We start from the raw sequence: 15,924 nt of genomic DNA on the forward strand, positions 1-15,924 counted from the left end.
CAGGAACGGAGGCACTGCAAGGTCCCCCTTGGCATAAAGCCTCTTGAAGTTCACCATTAAGTCTACCACAGAGCCCACAAACCCCAGGGCTGGATCGCCTCAGGTCAAACAACTATCAGGGAGAGAGTGCAACCCCACCCATCAGCAGATAATTTGATTAAAGCTTTACTGAGCAAAGCCCTGTCCACCAGAGCAAGACCCAGTTTTTCCCATTCATCAAGAAGCTGACATAAACCTCTTAGCCTCATCCATCAGAGGGCAAACAGAAGAAGCAAGAAGAAGCACAGTCTCACAGCAGATATAACCAAAACCATTATTACAGAAAATTAATCATGATGCAAAAGCAGAAAGTTTTATCCCAGATGAAGGGACAAGAAAAAATCTCAGAAGAACTAAATGAGGGGGAGACAGGCACCTTCCAGAAAAAGAATTCAGAATAATGATAGTGAAGATGATCCAGGAAATTGGGGAAAGAATGGAGGCAAAGATTGAGAAGATGCAAGAAATGTTTACCAAAGATCTAGAAGAACTAAAGAATAAACAAACAGAGATGAATAATACACTAGAAGGAATCAATAGCAGAATAACTGAGGCAGAAGAACAGGTAAATGAACTGGAGGACAGAACAGTGGAAATCACTGCCACAGAACAGAATATAGAAAAAAGAATGAAAAGAAATGAAGACAGCCTAAGATACCTCTGGGACAACATTAAACACACCAACACTCAATATACCAATATTTGCATTACAGGGGTCCCAGAAAGAGAAGACTTCCCTGGTGGCTCAGACAGTAAAGCATCTGCCTACAATGCAGCAGACCTGGGTTCAATCCCTGGGTCAGGAAGATCTCCTGGAGAGGGGAATGGCACCCCACTCCAGTACTCTTGCCTGGAAAATCCCATGGATGGAGGAACCTGGCATCCAGGCTGCAGTCCATGGGGTCACTAAGAGTTGGACATGACTGGGCAACTTCACTTTCACTTTTCACTTTCATGCATTGGAGAAGGAAATGGCAACCCACTCCATTGTTCTTGCCTGGAGAATCCCAGGGACAGCGGAGCCTGGTGGGCTGCCGTCTATGGGGTCGCACAGAGTTGGACATGACTGAAGCGACTTAGCAGCAGCAGCAGAAGGAGAAGAGATAGAGAAAGGACCTGAGAAAATATTTGAAGAGGTAATAGCTGAAAACTTTCCGAACATGGGAAAGGAAATAGTCAACCATGTCCAGAAGCACAGAGTATCCCAGAAAGGATAAACCCAAGGAGGAACACACAGAGACACACAGTAATCAACTGACAAAAATTAACAACAGAGATAAAATATTAAAAATAACAAATAACATACAAGGGAATTCCCACCAGGCTATCAGCTGATTTATCAACAGAAACTCTACTAGCCAGAAGGGAATGATGGCATGATATATTTAAAGCAATGAATGGGAAGAACCTACAACCAAGAATACTCTACCCAAAAAGACTCTCCCTCACATCTGATAGAGAAATCAGAAGTTTCCAGACAAGCAAAAGTTAAGAGAATTCAGCAGCACCAAACCAGCTATCCAAAAAATGCTAAAGGAACTTCTCTAGGCAGGAAACACAAATGAAGGAAAAGACCTACAGAAAATAAACCCTAAATAATTAAGAAAACAGTAACAGGATCATAATATAATCTTAAATGTAAATGGATTAAATGAACCAGCCAAAATGCATAGACTGGCTGGGTGGATGAAAACATGTGCATATGTGCACTTCCACTTACCATATTACCCAAACTAGGATCTAACAGAAAAGTCTGTAATCACTTTTTAAAATCCAGATACATATCAGAATTATCTTGAAATTTTTTGAAAAATACAAATGCTCAGGTATTGCTTTTACCTCCATAGCTCCATGTTTCTAATGAGCAGTCATGTTTAAATACTGGACTACATGATGGACTTTTATCTAGTTTGTTTCACTTTTTATATTTCTTATTCAGTGTTCCCATTTCATTTAGTTTATGTTCTCCATCTCCTTTTTTTTGATGTTCTTTCTTAAGTCTTTATCAAGTGTAGTAGAAAAGCTTTTGTATACATATATATATAAATATGTATACTTTATATATATATACTTAAATGTATGCATTTTTGCCTAACTAAAAAAATTATATTTTTATTCCACTTGTTTGACTTATGAATAGAATACTAGATTTCTAATTAAAAAATAGATATGCAACAAAGGTTTAATGCATAGCATAGGGAACCATAGTCAATATCATGTAATACCCTATGGTGGAAAATAATTTCAAAAATAGTATATGTATATTTGTATAACTGAATCACCTTGCTGTGCATCTGAAACACTGCAAGTCAACTACACTTCAATTAAAAAAAAATTATATATATATATATATGCTGCCAAGTCGCTTCAGTCGTGTCCGACTCTGTGCGACCCCATAGATGGCAGCCCACCAGGCTCCCCTATCCCTGGGATTCTCTAGGCAAGAATACTGGAGTGGGTTGCCATTTCCTTCTCCAATGCATGAAACTGAAAAGTCAAAGTGAAGTTGCTCAGTTGTGTCCGACCAGGCTCCTCTGTCCACGGGATTTTCCAGGCAAGAGTATTGGAGTGGGGTGCCATTGCCTTCTCCATATATATATATAAGAATAAATAATTAAAAAGAAAAACAAATTGGAATGGTCTTGGGCAAGGGCTTCTCTGGTAACTCAGACAGTAAAGAATCTGCCTGCAATGAATGCAGGAGACCCAGGTTCCATTCTTGGGTTGGGAAGATCCCCTGGAGAAGGGAATGGCTACTCACTCCAGTATTCTTGCCTGGAGACTTTCAGGGACAGAGTAGCCTTCGGGCTACAGTCCTTGGGGTCACAAGAATCAGACTAACTGAGAGACTAACACTTTCAAAGGCAAAACAACTTGGAAACTATTTTAGACATAATAAAAGACTGAGCATTGAATAAATGTGTAAATGCTGTTGGAAGCCAGAGCTCTCATTAAGAAGGGAAATGCAAATATGGAATAAGGGAAGAAAAGAAAGAGCTCTGTGGAATGAGCTGGAATTGGAGGTACTAGTGTGAACTCAGTCTCTAAAATGTGCTTATGTGTGTATACACAGGCATATCCTACTTTGTTCTCATTTTGCTCCTTTCTAAGGTAACTATTTTTCTCCATGGTTCTAAACCCAGTAAAACCACCCACAAACTGGCATGACTGAACAACTAACACTTTTACTTTCAGCAAATCAAGACAAGTTGGTCACTCTATCCTCCAGTCTTATTCTAGTACAATCTTACATTCTATATTCCAGGAACACTGATTAAAATTCTAGTAGTCAATGATACTAGTATCATTTAATAATATTAATAAATTAATAATTTAAACATTTAATAATGACAACTTATCCTTCCAAAATATTATGTGCCAGGCATTACTACTAATTCATTTAATCCTTCTAGTAATCCTATGAATTAAGTATCATTTAATCACAATTTTGCAGATGAAGAAAGTGAAACTCAGGTTAAATGATGTCCTTAACTTCACAACATAAATGGTAAAATCACCTTCTAACCATTTGACTCAACAACTTTTACATGAGCCACTCTGGCCCAAGATGTCTCTTGCATCTGGGCTCTGAACACTGCCATTCATTCCCTCTAGAATACTCTTCCTTCTCTCTTTGCTGCTGCTGCTAAGTCACTTCAGTCGTGTCCAACTCTGTGCGACCCCATAGACAGAAACCCGCCAGGCTCCCCTGTCCCTGGGATTCTCCAGGCAAGAACACTGGAGTGGGTTGCCATTTCCTTCTCCAATGCATGAAAGCGAAAAGTGAAAGGGAAGTCGCTCAGTCGTGTCCAACTCCTAGCGACCCCATGGACTGCAGCCTGGTTACCAGCTTCCTCCATCCATGGGATTTTCCAGGCAAGAGTACTGGAGTGGGTTGCCATTGCCTTCTCAGCCTTCTCTCTTTACTTGGCTAAATTCTTCAGATTCCACCAGAAAGTTTTATCTCAGCTCCCCAAACTGGTTCTGAATGCGTCACCTGTATTTCCCAAGACACTCTGTCCATACCCTTATCATAACACTTACCACAGTACACTTTAATTGCCTGGTTTTCTCCAGAGCAGAAGCAGTGTATTTAGACCATGTGCGTGCGTGCTCAGTCGCTTCAGTCACGTCTGACTCTTTGTGACCCTATGGACTGCTTCTCTGTCTATGGGATTCTCCAGGCAAGAATACTGGAGTGGGTTGCCATCTATGCCCTCCTCCAGGGGATCTTCCCGACCCAGAGACCATACCTGGGTTTTCTGCACAGCAGGCGGATTCTTCACCGCTGAGCCACCACCAGAGAAGCCTGTATTTATAGCAACTAGCTACTAAAACATACAATAATATCTAAGAAGGATTCCCCTATTGATAGATTAGAAAATATGGGTTATACCTAGGAAGGAATACTTACAAGACGTGGTATATAGCATTATACTTAAGAATAAGGACTCCTGAGCCAGTCTGCTTCAAACTCTCATTGACCACATATTATCTGTGTGACCTTGGGCAAGTTACTTAAGCACACTGTGCCACAGTTTCCCTATCTGTAAAAGGCAGGTACTTCACAGAGGTACTGCAAATAAAAATAGCTTGTAACAGCATATGGCATGACATGTGTGTTTGCTATTAATGAGCTTCCCTGGTGGCTCAGAGAGTAAAAGAATCCACTTGCAACGTGGGAGACCTGGGTTCGATCCCTGGGCATAGCAAAGCACCCCAGTATTCTTGCTTGGAGAATCCCCATTGACAGAGGAGCCTGGTGGGTTACAGTCCATGAGGGTCCCAAAGATTTGGAGATGACTGAGTGACTAAGCTGCTTATCAGCAGTTTAAAGCTAAATGAGAAGCTAAATGTCTCTGTCTTATTTACTATTTTCACCTACTACGTGCAGGATCTTAGTTCCCTGACCAGGGACTGAACTCAGGCTCCCAGGCAGTGAAAGAATTAAGTCCTAACCACTGGACTGCTAGGGAATTTCCATCAAGTGGTATTGCCAGAGGACGAAAAAAACAAAAAAAATTTTCAGAGATGTGTTATTCAAGAGAAACTTTCCTCTTGTTCATAGTTTTCCTTTTTGAAAATACCATTATTGAGATACAATTCACACACCATAAAATTTATCCATTTAAGGTGTACAAGTCAATGACTTAAGTATATTTAGAGTGTACAAATATTACCACAACCTGAATTCAGAATATTTTTATCACCAGCAAAAGAAAAGCCTATCTCCCCTTTCCCAAACCCATAGGTAACCCCAATCTACTTTCTATTTCTACAGATTTGCTTATTCTGGACACTTCATATAAATGGAATCATAGCATATGGTCTTTCGTGACTGTCTTCTTTCACTTAAACTAAATAATGTTTTCAAGGTTCCTCCAATAAAAAAAATTTTTTAAGTTAAAAATAAAAAATGTCAATCTATAAAAATGCTGAATCACTGTTATACACTCTAAACAAGTAAAATGTAAATCAACTACACTTCAATTTAAAAAGAGAAAAAAATTTCCTTATCCTTATGAAAGTTTTTTCCCTGAAAAAAAGACAAAAAATAATTTCTAAAGGTGATTTTAAATAATTGACTTTAAAAAATATATATTTACTTATTTTGGCAGAGGTGCCACATGTGGAATCTTAGTTCCCCGCACCAAGAATTGAACTCAGGCCCCCAGCAGTGAAAGTACCAAGTCCTAATCACTGGACCACCGGGAAATTTCCATAAAGTGGTATTTTAACTACAAAAAAAATGTAGTTTGGAGTTAAAGGCCTGTGTCTACACATTAATGGATAAGTTATTTCCACAGAGTACAGAGTTCCCACAGTGGCACGGTTTTAAAACAGGATCAAATTTATCGGAAACTATGAAGATTTTTTACTTCTCTGAGAGGGAGGGAGATTTTCAGTAAGATCCATCTTAAAAACAAAATCATTTTGATAGTATAATACACTGTCTTAAAGCTATCCTTAAAATGTAAATTAAGCATAGAGATCAGCAATGACACAAACAACTCAACTCTAAATAATCACTATGTCCTGAAATAAAGCCAAGTGCAAAAAGACTAAGAACTGGGTAAAATTTCAAATTAAAAATAAAAACAAGGGCTGCCCTAGTGGTAGAGAGGCTGACTCTGAGTTCCCAATGCAGGGGCCCTGCGTTTGATTCCTGATGAGGAAACTAGATCCCACATGTTGAAACTAAAGCCCAGGGCAGCCAAATAACTAACACATACATAAAAACAAAAACTATATAAGAACTTCAAAATTAAGTAATGATAAGAACATCAGGACTCAGAAAGTTCTCCTCATGTAATCATAAACTGTACCTACATTATAAATATTTAATAACAACTAAACTAACAGTAGAGGGGACTTCCCAGTGGTCCACTGGCTAAGACTGCACACCCACAATGATGGGGACCCTGGTTAGCTCCCTGGTCAGAGAAATCAATTTCACATGTTCATGATGTAACTAAAAGATTCCACATGCCACAACTAAGACCCAGAGGAGCCAAAGGAATAGATAAATAATAAATATATGTGATTGTTATAGCAGCATTATGCATAATAGTCAAGACAGAAGCAACCTGAAAGTCCACATCAACAGATGAACAGACAAATAAAAGGTGTTATGTCCCCACAATTAAATATTTGGCAATAAAAAGAAATGAAGTACTCATACATGCTCTAACATGAATGAACCTTGCAAACATGCTAAGTGAAAGAAGCACATACTGTGTGATTCCGAAACTCTGGGAACAGACAAACTTGTCGATTAGTGGTTGGTGAAAGAGGTGTGTTATGGGGAAATCAGGAGAAACTCAGTGGGTACCGACTTTCTTGGGGGGTGATGAACATGTTTTAAAATTTTGGTAATGGTTGCACAACTCCGTGAAAACATTAAACCTACCTAATTACATACTTTAACGGGGTGAATTGTAAAGGTCTGTAGTCTGCCAATAAAGCTGTTATTTTTAAAAACTAAAAGGTGGCTATGGAAAAAATAGGCAAAGTATTTGTACACTAAATAATTTCCGAAGTAATCAAAATACACTTGGGTAAAATTCCTTACTATCTTACCGGAACTTTTGGATGATTTCATTACCTAGTCTCTAATTTATTAAACACTTAATAACGAACTGAAACTACGCCATCAGCAAGGGAAAATATTAAATATTGCACAGATTTTTGTTAACTACAGCAAAACTACTGGACGCTTACAGCTTCTAGTAAAATTCAGGACAAAGGCGACAACCTCGAAATTACAATTTTTCACATCTTCACTAGATTATACCAGCTGACTACAGACACACTTTCAAAAGCTTAAATTGATCTTAAACTTATCATCAGTTTGGCAATCATTTTATCACTTTTAACTTCTTTAATGAGTAAACAATGTTAAAAAGACCAAAAGGGGAGAGAATATTGATGGACGTTCCACAATAAATGTTACAAAACAACGAAAGGACTCGTTCACTCTTTTCACCAAAATCGAGAAAACAGAACGATAAAATCAGTAATTTCCAATATTCGATATTAGGCTCAACGACCCCAATTTTTTTTTTTTTTTTCCAAGTGAGGGAAACAAGAAATGTGTGCATGGTCTGAGCAGGAGGAAATATTGGGGGCGATCTGCAGGCGGGAACCCAATCGGGCTCTCGGCCAGTTCTGCCGCCGGCGCCCCAGCCGGGGCCTGGTGGGGACCAGGGCCCAGCGTCTCAGCCCGAGAAGCTTCGCCGCGGCGGCGCCTGGGGACTCGCTCCGCGCTGAGGTCAAGCCGAGAAGCGCCGCCAGGCTCCCGAGGGCTCCACCCTCCCCTCTTTCACTCCCTCCCCTCGGCGGTCCCCTGAGGGGAACAGGCGGGGCGCTACGCGACGAGACTGGGGGGAGGGGGGGTGGTTTGCGTCCTCACAGAGAAAAGCTCCGCCGCCCTAGAGTGGCGGCCGCGGGTTATTAATAAACTCCGCTTCTGCCCAGACGCAACTACCACTACCGCGACCGGCCGTAGGATCGGCAAGGCCTGAGGTGGAGGCTGACCAGCCGGAGCCAGAGCCCGGGCCCAAGCGGGCCCGCGCCGCCGCGCTAAGGGCGGCGGCCGGGCGGAGAATAATGCACACTGGGTAAAAACACATTTATATACGAACCTCCGAGAAAATTTTCCAACAATTCCTTCGTCCGACCACCATGCACCAGGACAGGAAACAGCCGCCCGGCCCCCAAGCCCCGCAACCCGCATAGTAGCTCTGAGGCCCGCCCCCAGCCTCCATTGGATTGTCATTACGTCACTCACTAGACGCTTCCTGCTTGCCATTGGCTCAAATTTAGGCGACGCGAAAGAAGACTGCCTTATCCACGCCCCCTTACCTGACGTCAGCCTCGCCTGGCCTTACAGCCAGCGACTGAGTGGCTTACCCAAAGTGAGGAACCAAAGTTCCTGCTTCTGACTGGTTGACAGAACCGCTCATCCCAGCGCGACAACGCCTCTCTGACAAGTGAATTATGCCTATTCTGGGGCCCCAGCAGGAGGCGCCATTTTGTAGCGAGGGAGGGAGGCTGGTCCTTGTGACTAGCCGGGAGGGAGAAGAGTTCACAGGCGCCATTTTCCCCACAGGGGCTAGGAGGTGGCTTTGGCTCTCCCGGTGGGCTTGCTGGAGCGCGTTCTGGAGATCGGTTGCGCTTTGCCTAGCAATTGCTGAGTGTTGCCCCGTCGGTAGGGTGGGGTGAGACGGGATGCGACTGCTCACAGTTCCCTGGGGGCTCTTGGTGCCAGCTGAGGCCTTTGCTCTTGGATGGAGGTTCTGGTTTTTGAGAGCTGCCGTATCCTTGTCACTGGCTGCCAAGACTACCTTTGCTTTTCCAGTCGCCGGGTTATCATCATTGGTAGGAGGATGAACCTCCTGCCTGAGCCGAAGCTCAGGCGAAACTCGACAACGAGGCGGTGGTCTTGGACTCTGCTAGGAGACATTGCGGATGCTTTGCGTTTTCACGTTGCTTAAGTTCAAATTTTGAAATCGTCTCTAATGGTGTCGCTAACTTTTTTACTTTCCCTCTTGTGTGTGTCGCGAATTTAAAGTCAAAAAGGGTGGGGAAAGCATTGAGTGGGTCTCCCTGTACCTATTAAGATTGTATACAAGTTAGTTGTGAAGTTTAGGTAACGTTTCTCTAGCTCTTAACCCAAATTTTTTAAAGCTATTGGAAATACAAGTCTCATTTGAGGAGTATTCAGTATGTATTCATGTGTTTTGGCAACGAAGCTGAATAAAGATGAGATAAAGTGTGTAGACTCAAGATTTGTTAAATCGGGCGTTCCAAGTGTAGATTTGAGTTACTAAGAATGAAGAGGATGGTCCCGCTGTAACTGGAGATTTGTGTAATGCTTACAAAAATTGGAGAAAGCTGGATAATGTTTGATTTAGTGTCTTTCAGGTGATTATAGACTGTCTTTCGGATAATTACAGTGTTTTTATTTACACTTGAGTCTAGTGTGAGATTTTAGCGTTACCTTGGTTTTGGTAGGAAGTGAGGGGCGCACAGACCCTAACGAAGGTATAGCTGCCTAATTGGTGCCCAAACGCCATTGGAAGGAAGAGACTTGTCGTTTGAATACATGATCTTTAGAAGTTTAGTTACTATCTTTTATTCCCTTATAAGAATAAAAAATGGGACACATAAGAATGGATTAAGTTGCTTGAAACTGGAGGAATTGGCTCATTCCAAATAGTCTTGTTCTCGATGGATAGACTCCTTTTTTCACAGAGTAGAGGGTTCAGACAAGTGTTCTAATTTATACTTATGTACCTTCCAGATGTTACATCTATATTTTGTAATCAGAAATGTTATTAATCAAAATATTTTTATGGTAGTCATTTATTACTAAGTCACTAACCTTTAGTGTGTTTGTTAAAACATTGTAATACAGAATCTCAAAAAGGAAGTTAAAAATCACCCTGTAATTGTGGATCTTGGTTACAGGACATCTTTCTATCCTTGGGACCAAGTGGTTGTAAACATTGAATGATAATGGTGAATAGGATGCTATAATTCTACTTTAATTCACAAAGATACACTAATGATATTGTCACAGGTAATAGAACTTTGTGTTACAATGTTTACCACTGACTACAGAACAGAGTTCAAATGTCCGTAATATTTAGGGCCACCCATAATCCAGATTTTCCCTGAATCACCTATTCCTCATCTTATTACATCTTAACAAATTAATGGCTTGAAAACATTTAACTGCCAATCATTGTTAGTCCAGGCTTTTCCACAAAGCTGAACTTTTTCACCAGTTTTCTAAACAGGCTAACTTAATTCTCAGTTCAGTTCAGTCGCTTATTCGTGTCTGACTCTTTGCGACCCCGTGAATCACAGCACGCCAGACCTCCCTGTCCATCACCAACTCCTGGAGTTTACCCAAACTAATGTCCATTGAGTCGGTGATGCCATCCAGCCATCTCATTCTCTGTTGTCCCCTTTTCCTGCCCCTGATCCCTCCCAGCATCAGGGTCTTTTTCAATAAGTCAACACTTCCCTTGTGGCTCAGCAGGTAACAGATCCAAATGCAATGTGGGAGACCTGGGTTCGATCCCTGGGTTTGATCCCTGTGTTTGGAAGATCCCCCTGGAGAAGAGAAAGGCTACCCACTCCAGTATTCTGGCCTGGAGAATTCTATGGACTGTATAGTCCATGGGATCGCAAAGAGTTGGACACGACTGAGCAACTTTCACACTTTCAACTCTTCGCATGAGGTGGCCAGAATATTGGAGTTTCAGGTTCAGCATCAGTCCTTCCAAACACCAGGACTGATCTCCTTTAGGATGGATTGGTTGGATCTCCTTGCAGTCCAAGGGACTCTCAAGAGTCTTCTCCAACAACACAGTTCTAAAGCATCAATTCTTCGGAGCTCAGCTTTCTTCACAGTCCAACTCACATCCATACGTGACCACTGGAAAAACCATAGCCTTGACTAGATGGACCTTGGTTGGCAAAGTAAGGTCTCTGCTTTTCAATATGCTATCTAGGTTGGTCATAACTTTCCTTCCAAGGAGTAAGCATCTTTTACTTTCATGGCTGCAGTCACCATCTGCAGTGACCTTGGAGCCCAAAATATAGTCTGACACTGTTTACCCATCTATTTCCCGTGAAGTGATGGGACCAGATGCCATGATCTTCGTTTTCTGAATGCTGAGCTTTAAGCCAACTTTTTCACTCTCCTCTTTCACTTTCGAGGCTTTTTATTTCCTCTTCACTTTCTGCCATAAGGGTGGTGTCATCTGCATATCTGAAGTTATTGCTATTTCTCCTGGCAATCTTGATTCCAGCTTGTGCTTCTTCCAGCCCAGCGTTTCTCATGATCTATTCTGCATATAAGTTAAGTAAGCAGGGTGACAGTATGCAGCCTTGACATACTCCTTTTCCTGTTTGGATCCAGTCTTGTTCCATGTCCAGTTCTAACTGTTGCTTCCTGACCTGCATATTTCTCAAGAGGCAAGTGAGGTGGTCTGGTTCTAGCCTCCTTCAAAAACTGTTACTATTATGTTTTTAAAAACATTTAACTCAGAATTTTCTGGAGAATTGGTTGATTTGGGCATATTTGCACACTGATATGACTACTAAAGTATTCTGTGTATAGAAGAAACGTGAAAGGAATGCCCTGGCAGTCCAGTGGTTAGGACTCCGTGCTTTCATTGCTGAGGGATAGGTGGGGAAATGAAGATCCCATAAGTCTGGTGGTTTGGCAAAAAAATCAATGCATTCAACTCTTAAAAGTAACTATGTCTAGGAGAAGGTGACTGAGTTACCAAATTATTTCTGTAATAGGTTTATTAATACATTTTTCCCCTAAATTTGTAGAATTTTAAAAACACTGAAAAAAATCTACAATTCTTACACTGGGCTTCTCTGGTGGCTCAGTGGGTGGAGAATCTGCTTGCAATGCGGGAGACCTGGGTTTCATCCCTGGGTTGGAAAGATCCCCTGGAGAAGGGAAAGGCTACCGGTCGGTATTCTGGTATTTTCGTCTTCTGGCCTGGAAAATTCCACAGACTGTATAGACCATGGGGTGGCAAAGAGTCCAACACAACTGAATGACTTTCATTTTCAAACACTGAAGAATTTTTGTCTTTTTTTCTTAAAATGCTAAAGAATTTAAAAACAAGCTAGTCATTTGCTCTTTATTGGATGCTGTGGCTGTTAGATGTGCCACTTGTCTTAGAAACTCGTCTTGCCCCATTTGTAAAATAAAAACTTACTTCAGGTACTTTCCTGGTGGTCCACTGGTTAAGACTCTGCTCCCAATGCAGGGGGCCTGGGTTCGATTTCTGACCAGGGAACTAGATCTCACATGCTACAACTAAGACCCAGAGCAAATAAATAAAAACTTCACAAGTGTTGATTGGGAAGATACATGAGAATGTAGAAGGTAGCACAGTGCCTATCAGAGGTATTTTTCAAATGCTTGATGTTGCCTCTCTCTCCAAGTCTCACTTTAATGCTCAACAGCAGTGGTTTCTAAGCACTTTGAAAACTCCTTTGAGATTCAGATAAAAGCTATGAAAAATATACTAAAGGCATCGCAGTTTCATAGGGCTCATGGACCCAGAATCCTTGGTCTGTAGTATAAACCCACTCAGTTAATCTCACTCAGCTTCTACACTGAAAACATTAATCAGAGCTTTATTAGAATATACTTTTAGAAGTATATGTTACTTAAAACATTTCTTTCCAATCTCAGATATAGTTCTCAGTATGTATGCTGACTTAAGCATAGTGCTGATAAAAAACTGGTAATGTTTTGTTAGTGGCTAACTGCAGGACTCCAGTCATTTCAAGTTATTGATAGTAACTCCAGTATGTGCAGTTTTCAATTTTGCCAACTCTACCCATGGACCACTTGTCAACCCAATTCATTCATTCGTTGTTGAATGAATCGCTAAATCGTGTCCAACTTTTGCCACCTCAGGTCTATTCTGCCAGGCTCCTCTGTCCATGGGATTTCCCAGGCAAGATTCCTGGAGTGGCTGGCCATTACCTTCTCCAGGGGATCTTCCCTACCCAGCGATGGAACCTGCACCTCCTGTGTTGACTGGCAGATTCACTACTGCTGAGCCGCCAGAGAAGCCCATTCATTTGTTACATCTTTGAAAATAGCACCTGACAACTGAGCTCCAAGATTATTAGTTGTGGTTAATGTGTTTGGTTTATTTTAATGGAAAGCTAAGAGAAAATGAACTCTATTTACAAAATTTTATCAATTAAAGCCCTTGAAGATTCCAGGTGTTCCTTTGAAACTGGCTTCCTCCGTAAGATTCTAGCAGTCATTTTTGGCTTCTAATTATATTTGCTTAAATATGACATTCCAGACAAAAGGAAAATCAAGTTTCACTAATATACATAGTAAGTAGGTAGTACTTCAGCAGTAAAGAATAGTCTAGAAATGAAACCATTGTTTTTAAAATGATTTTTATTTTTCTGAAAAGACATACTCAAGTCAAAGTGAGGCTTTTTTTTTTTTTAAGGTGAAGCTTTTGTCTCCAAATAAACGGTAAGATTGATACCATTTTATAGAAAAGCACTAGGTGCTGTAATTTTGGGAGGAGACGGAAAAAAAGATGGCTCAGTCTTAAATTTCTAATGCTGTATTACACTGAAATATATAACAAAGATGCAGCATTTACAGGAAAAAAAAATTTTTTTAAGAATTCTTCCTCCTGCTATCTACCCTGCCAAAGTGTGGTGCCAGCTAGGGCTGTTTGATGGGGTGATGTGATTAAAAAAAAAAAAAAAAAAAAGAGCAGCTAGCTCAAATAACTAAATATTGGCAGAATACAATCTCTAAGACAGTTTTCCCTATATATGAGGATAGCTAGCTCTTACTTTATACTTAATGAATAAACATTATTACTTTTTAGAGAACTTTAAGAAACTTAAAACTGAAAATTGAGATTCTCATATACCAGAAAACTCAACCATTTTAAAGTATACATGCACTTCAGTAGTTTTTAGTATATTCACCAGGCTGTTCAACTATCACCAGTACCTAATGGAAAACACTTTAATCATGCCCAGGAGAAAACCTACACCCATTACACTCATTCCATTCTGTCCTCCCTCCCCACCCCCATCCCAGTGACCACTAATCCACTGATCTGCTTATTCTTGACATTTCATATATATGGACTCGTGTCTGACTTGTTTTCAAAGCTCATCCACACTGCAGTGTGTAATTGCACATCATTCCTTTTTACTGCCAAATATCTGACTGTATGGATATTTCACCTTTTGTTTATCCACTCACCAGTGGCTATTTGGGTTGTTTCCTGCTCTTGGCTATAATAATGCTAGTATGAACAACGGTGCACCAAGTTCTTGTGTGGACAGGCTTCATTTCTCTCAGATTTTATATATACATGTGTGGATACATATATATATACACACACACACACATATATGGGAGTGGAGTTGTTAGGTGACACTTTTCAACCTTTTAAGGAACCGTCAAACTTTTATACAACAGGTAAGTATTTTATATTGTACCAACACTGTACAGGGGTACAATTTCTCTTCCTCCTCACCAATACATGTGATTGTGCACCTTTCTGATTAAACAGGCTAGTAGATAAGGAATACTGCATCATGAATTCTGATCTGCATTTCCCTAATGACTAACATATTAAAAAGCAAAGACATCACTTTGCCGACAAAGGTTCATCTAGTCAAAGCTATGGTTTTTCCAGTAGTCAAATACGGACTTGAGAGTTGGACTATAAAGCTGAGGCTGAAGAATTGATGCTTCTGAACTGTGGTGTTGGAAAAGACTCTTGAGGGTCCCTTGGACTGCTCGGAGATCCAAGCATTCCCTCCTAAAGGAAAACAGTCCTGAATATTCACTGGAAGGACTGATGCTGAAGCTGAAACTCCAATACTTTGGCCACCTGATGCGAAGAACTGACTCATTGGAAAAGACCCTGATGCTGGGAAAGACTGAAGGCAGGAGGAGACGATAGAGGATGAGATGGATGGAAGGCACAACTCTATGGACATGAGCTTGAGCAGGCTCCAGGAGTTGGTAATGGACAGGGAAACCTACCGTGCTGCTGTGCATGGGGTCGCAAAAGTTGGACACGACTGAGTGACTGAACTGAATGACTAGAGATGTTAAGCATTTCCTAAGATAACTGGCCATTTATTTCTTTGGAGAAAGGTCTAACTGGATTCTTTACCATTCTTACATTGGGGTTTTCTTGTTGAATTCTGAATATACTCAAGATTAGCAGATACTTTTTCCCATCCTGTGGAGTCTTTTCACTTTTCCAAAGTAACCTTTGAACCAAAGTTTTGATGAAATCTAAATCATGTTTTTGTTTCTTGGTCTTTGGTGTTATATCGAAGAAACTAGCTCAGTCACCACAATTTACACCTGTATTTTTTCCTAAGAATATGCCCAGCTGTCCCAGAGCCATTTTTAAAAGATTCTTTCCTACATTGGTTTTGGGACCCTTGTTGAAAATTGTGCATAAGTATGTGCTCAGTGACTTCAGTCATGTCCAGTTTGTGATACTATGGACTATAGCGCACCAGGCACCTCTGTCCATGGTATTCCCCAGCAAGAACACTGGAGTGGGTTGCCATGCCCTCCTCCAGGGGATCTTCGCAAACCAGGGATAGAACCTGACTCCCCTATGTCTCCTGCATTGGCAGGTGGACACTTTACCACTAGTGCCACCTAGGAATATGAGAGTTGCTCAGTCGTGTCCGACTCTTTGTGACCCCATGAAATTCTCCAAGCCAGAATACTGGAGTGGGTAGCCTTTCTCCTTTCCAGCAGATCTTCCCAACCCAGGGATCAAATTGGAGGTGGATTCTTTACTGGCTAAGCCACAA

General features: G+C 41.1%; 1 protein-coding gene across 3 annotated transcripts in view; it reads right to left on the minus strand.

Annotated features, from left to right (window-relative positions):
• ZNF143 (zinc finger protein 143) overlaps positions 1-8,270 on the minus strand; it is a 60,804-nt gene extending 52,534 nt beyond the window's left edge. Inside the window, exon 1 of one of the 3 annotated variants that reach the window (XM_040258406.1) lies at positions 8,184-8,267. In XM_040258406.1, coding sequence (XP_040114340.1) covers positions 8,184-8,225 — 42 coding nt within the window. In that variant the 5' untranslated portion in view covers positions 8,226-8,267. Of the gene's footprint in view, positions 1-8,183 lie in introns of all 3 variants that reach the window. The other 2 variants (XM_040258405.1, XM_040258407.1) reach the window with 2 other exon arrangements.
• Positions 8,271-15,924: the final 7,654 nt, after the last annotated feature.

This window comes from Oryx dammah, unplaced genomic scaffold (assembly GCF_014754425.2).
Source record: "Oryx dammah isolate SB20612 unplaced genomic scaffold, SCBI_Odam_1.1 HiC_scaffold_17, whole genome shotgun sequence".
Lineage (NCBI taxonomy): Eukaryota > Metazoa > Chordata > Mammalia > Artiodactyla > Bovidae > Oryx > Oryx dammah.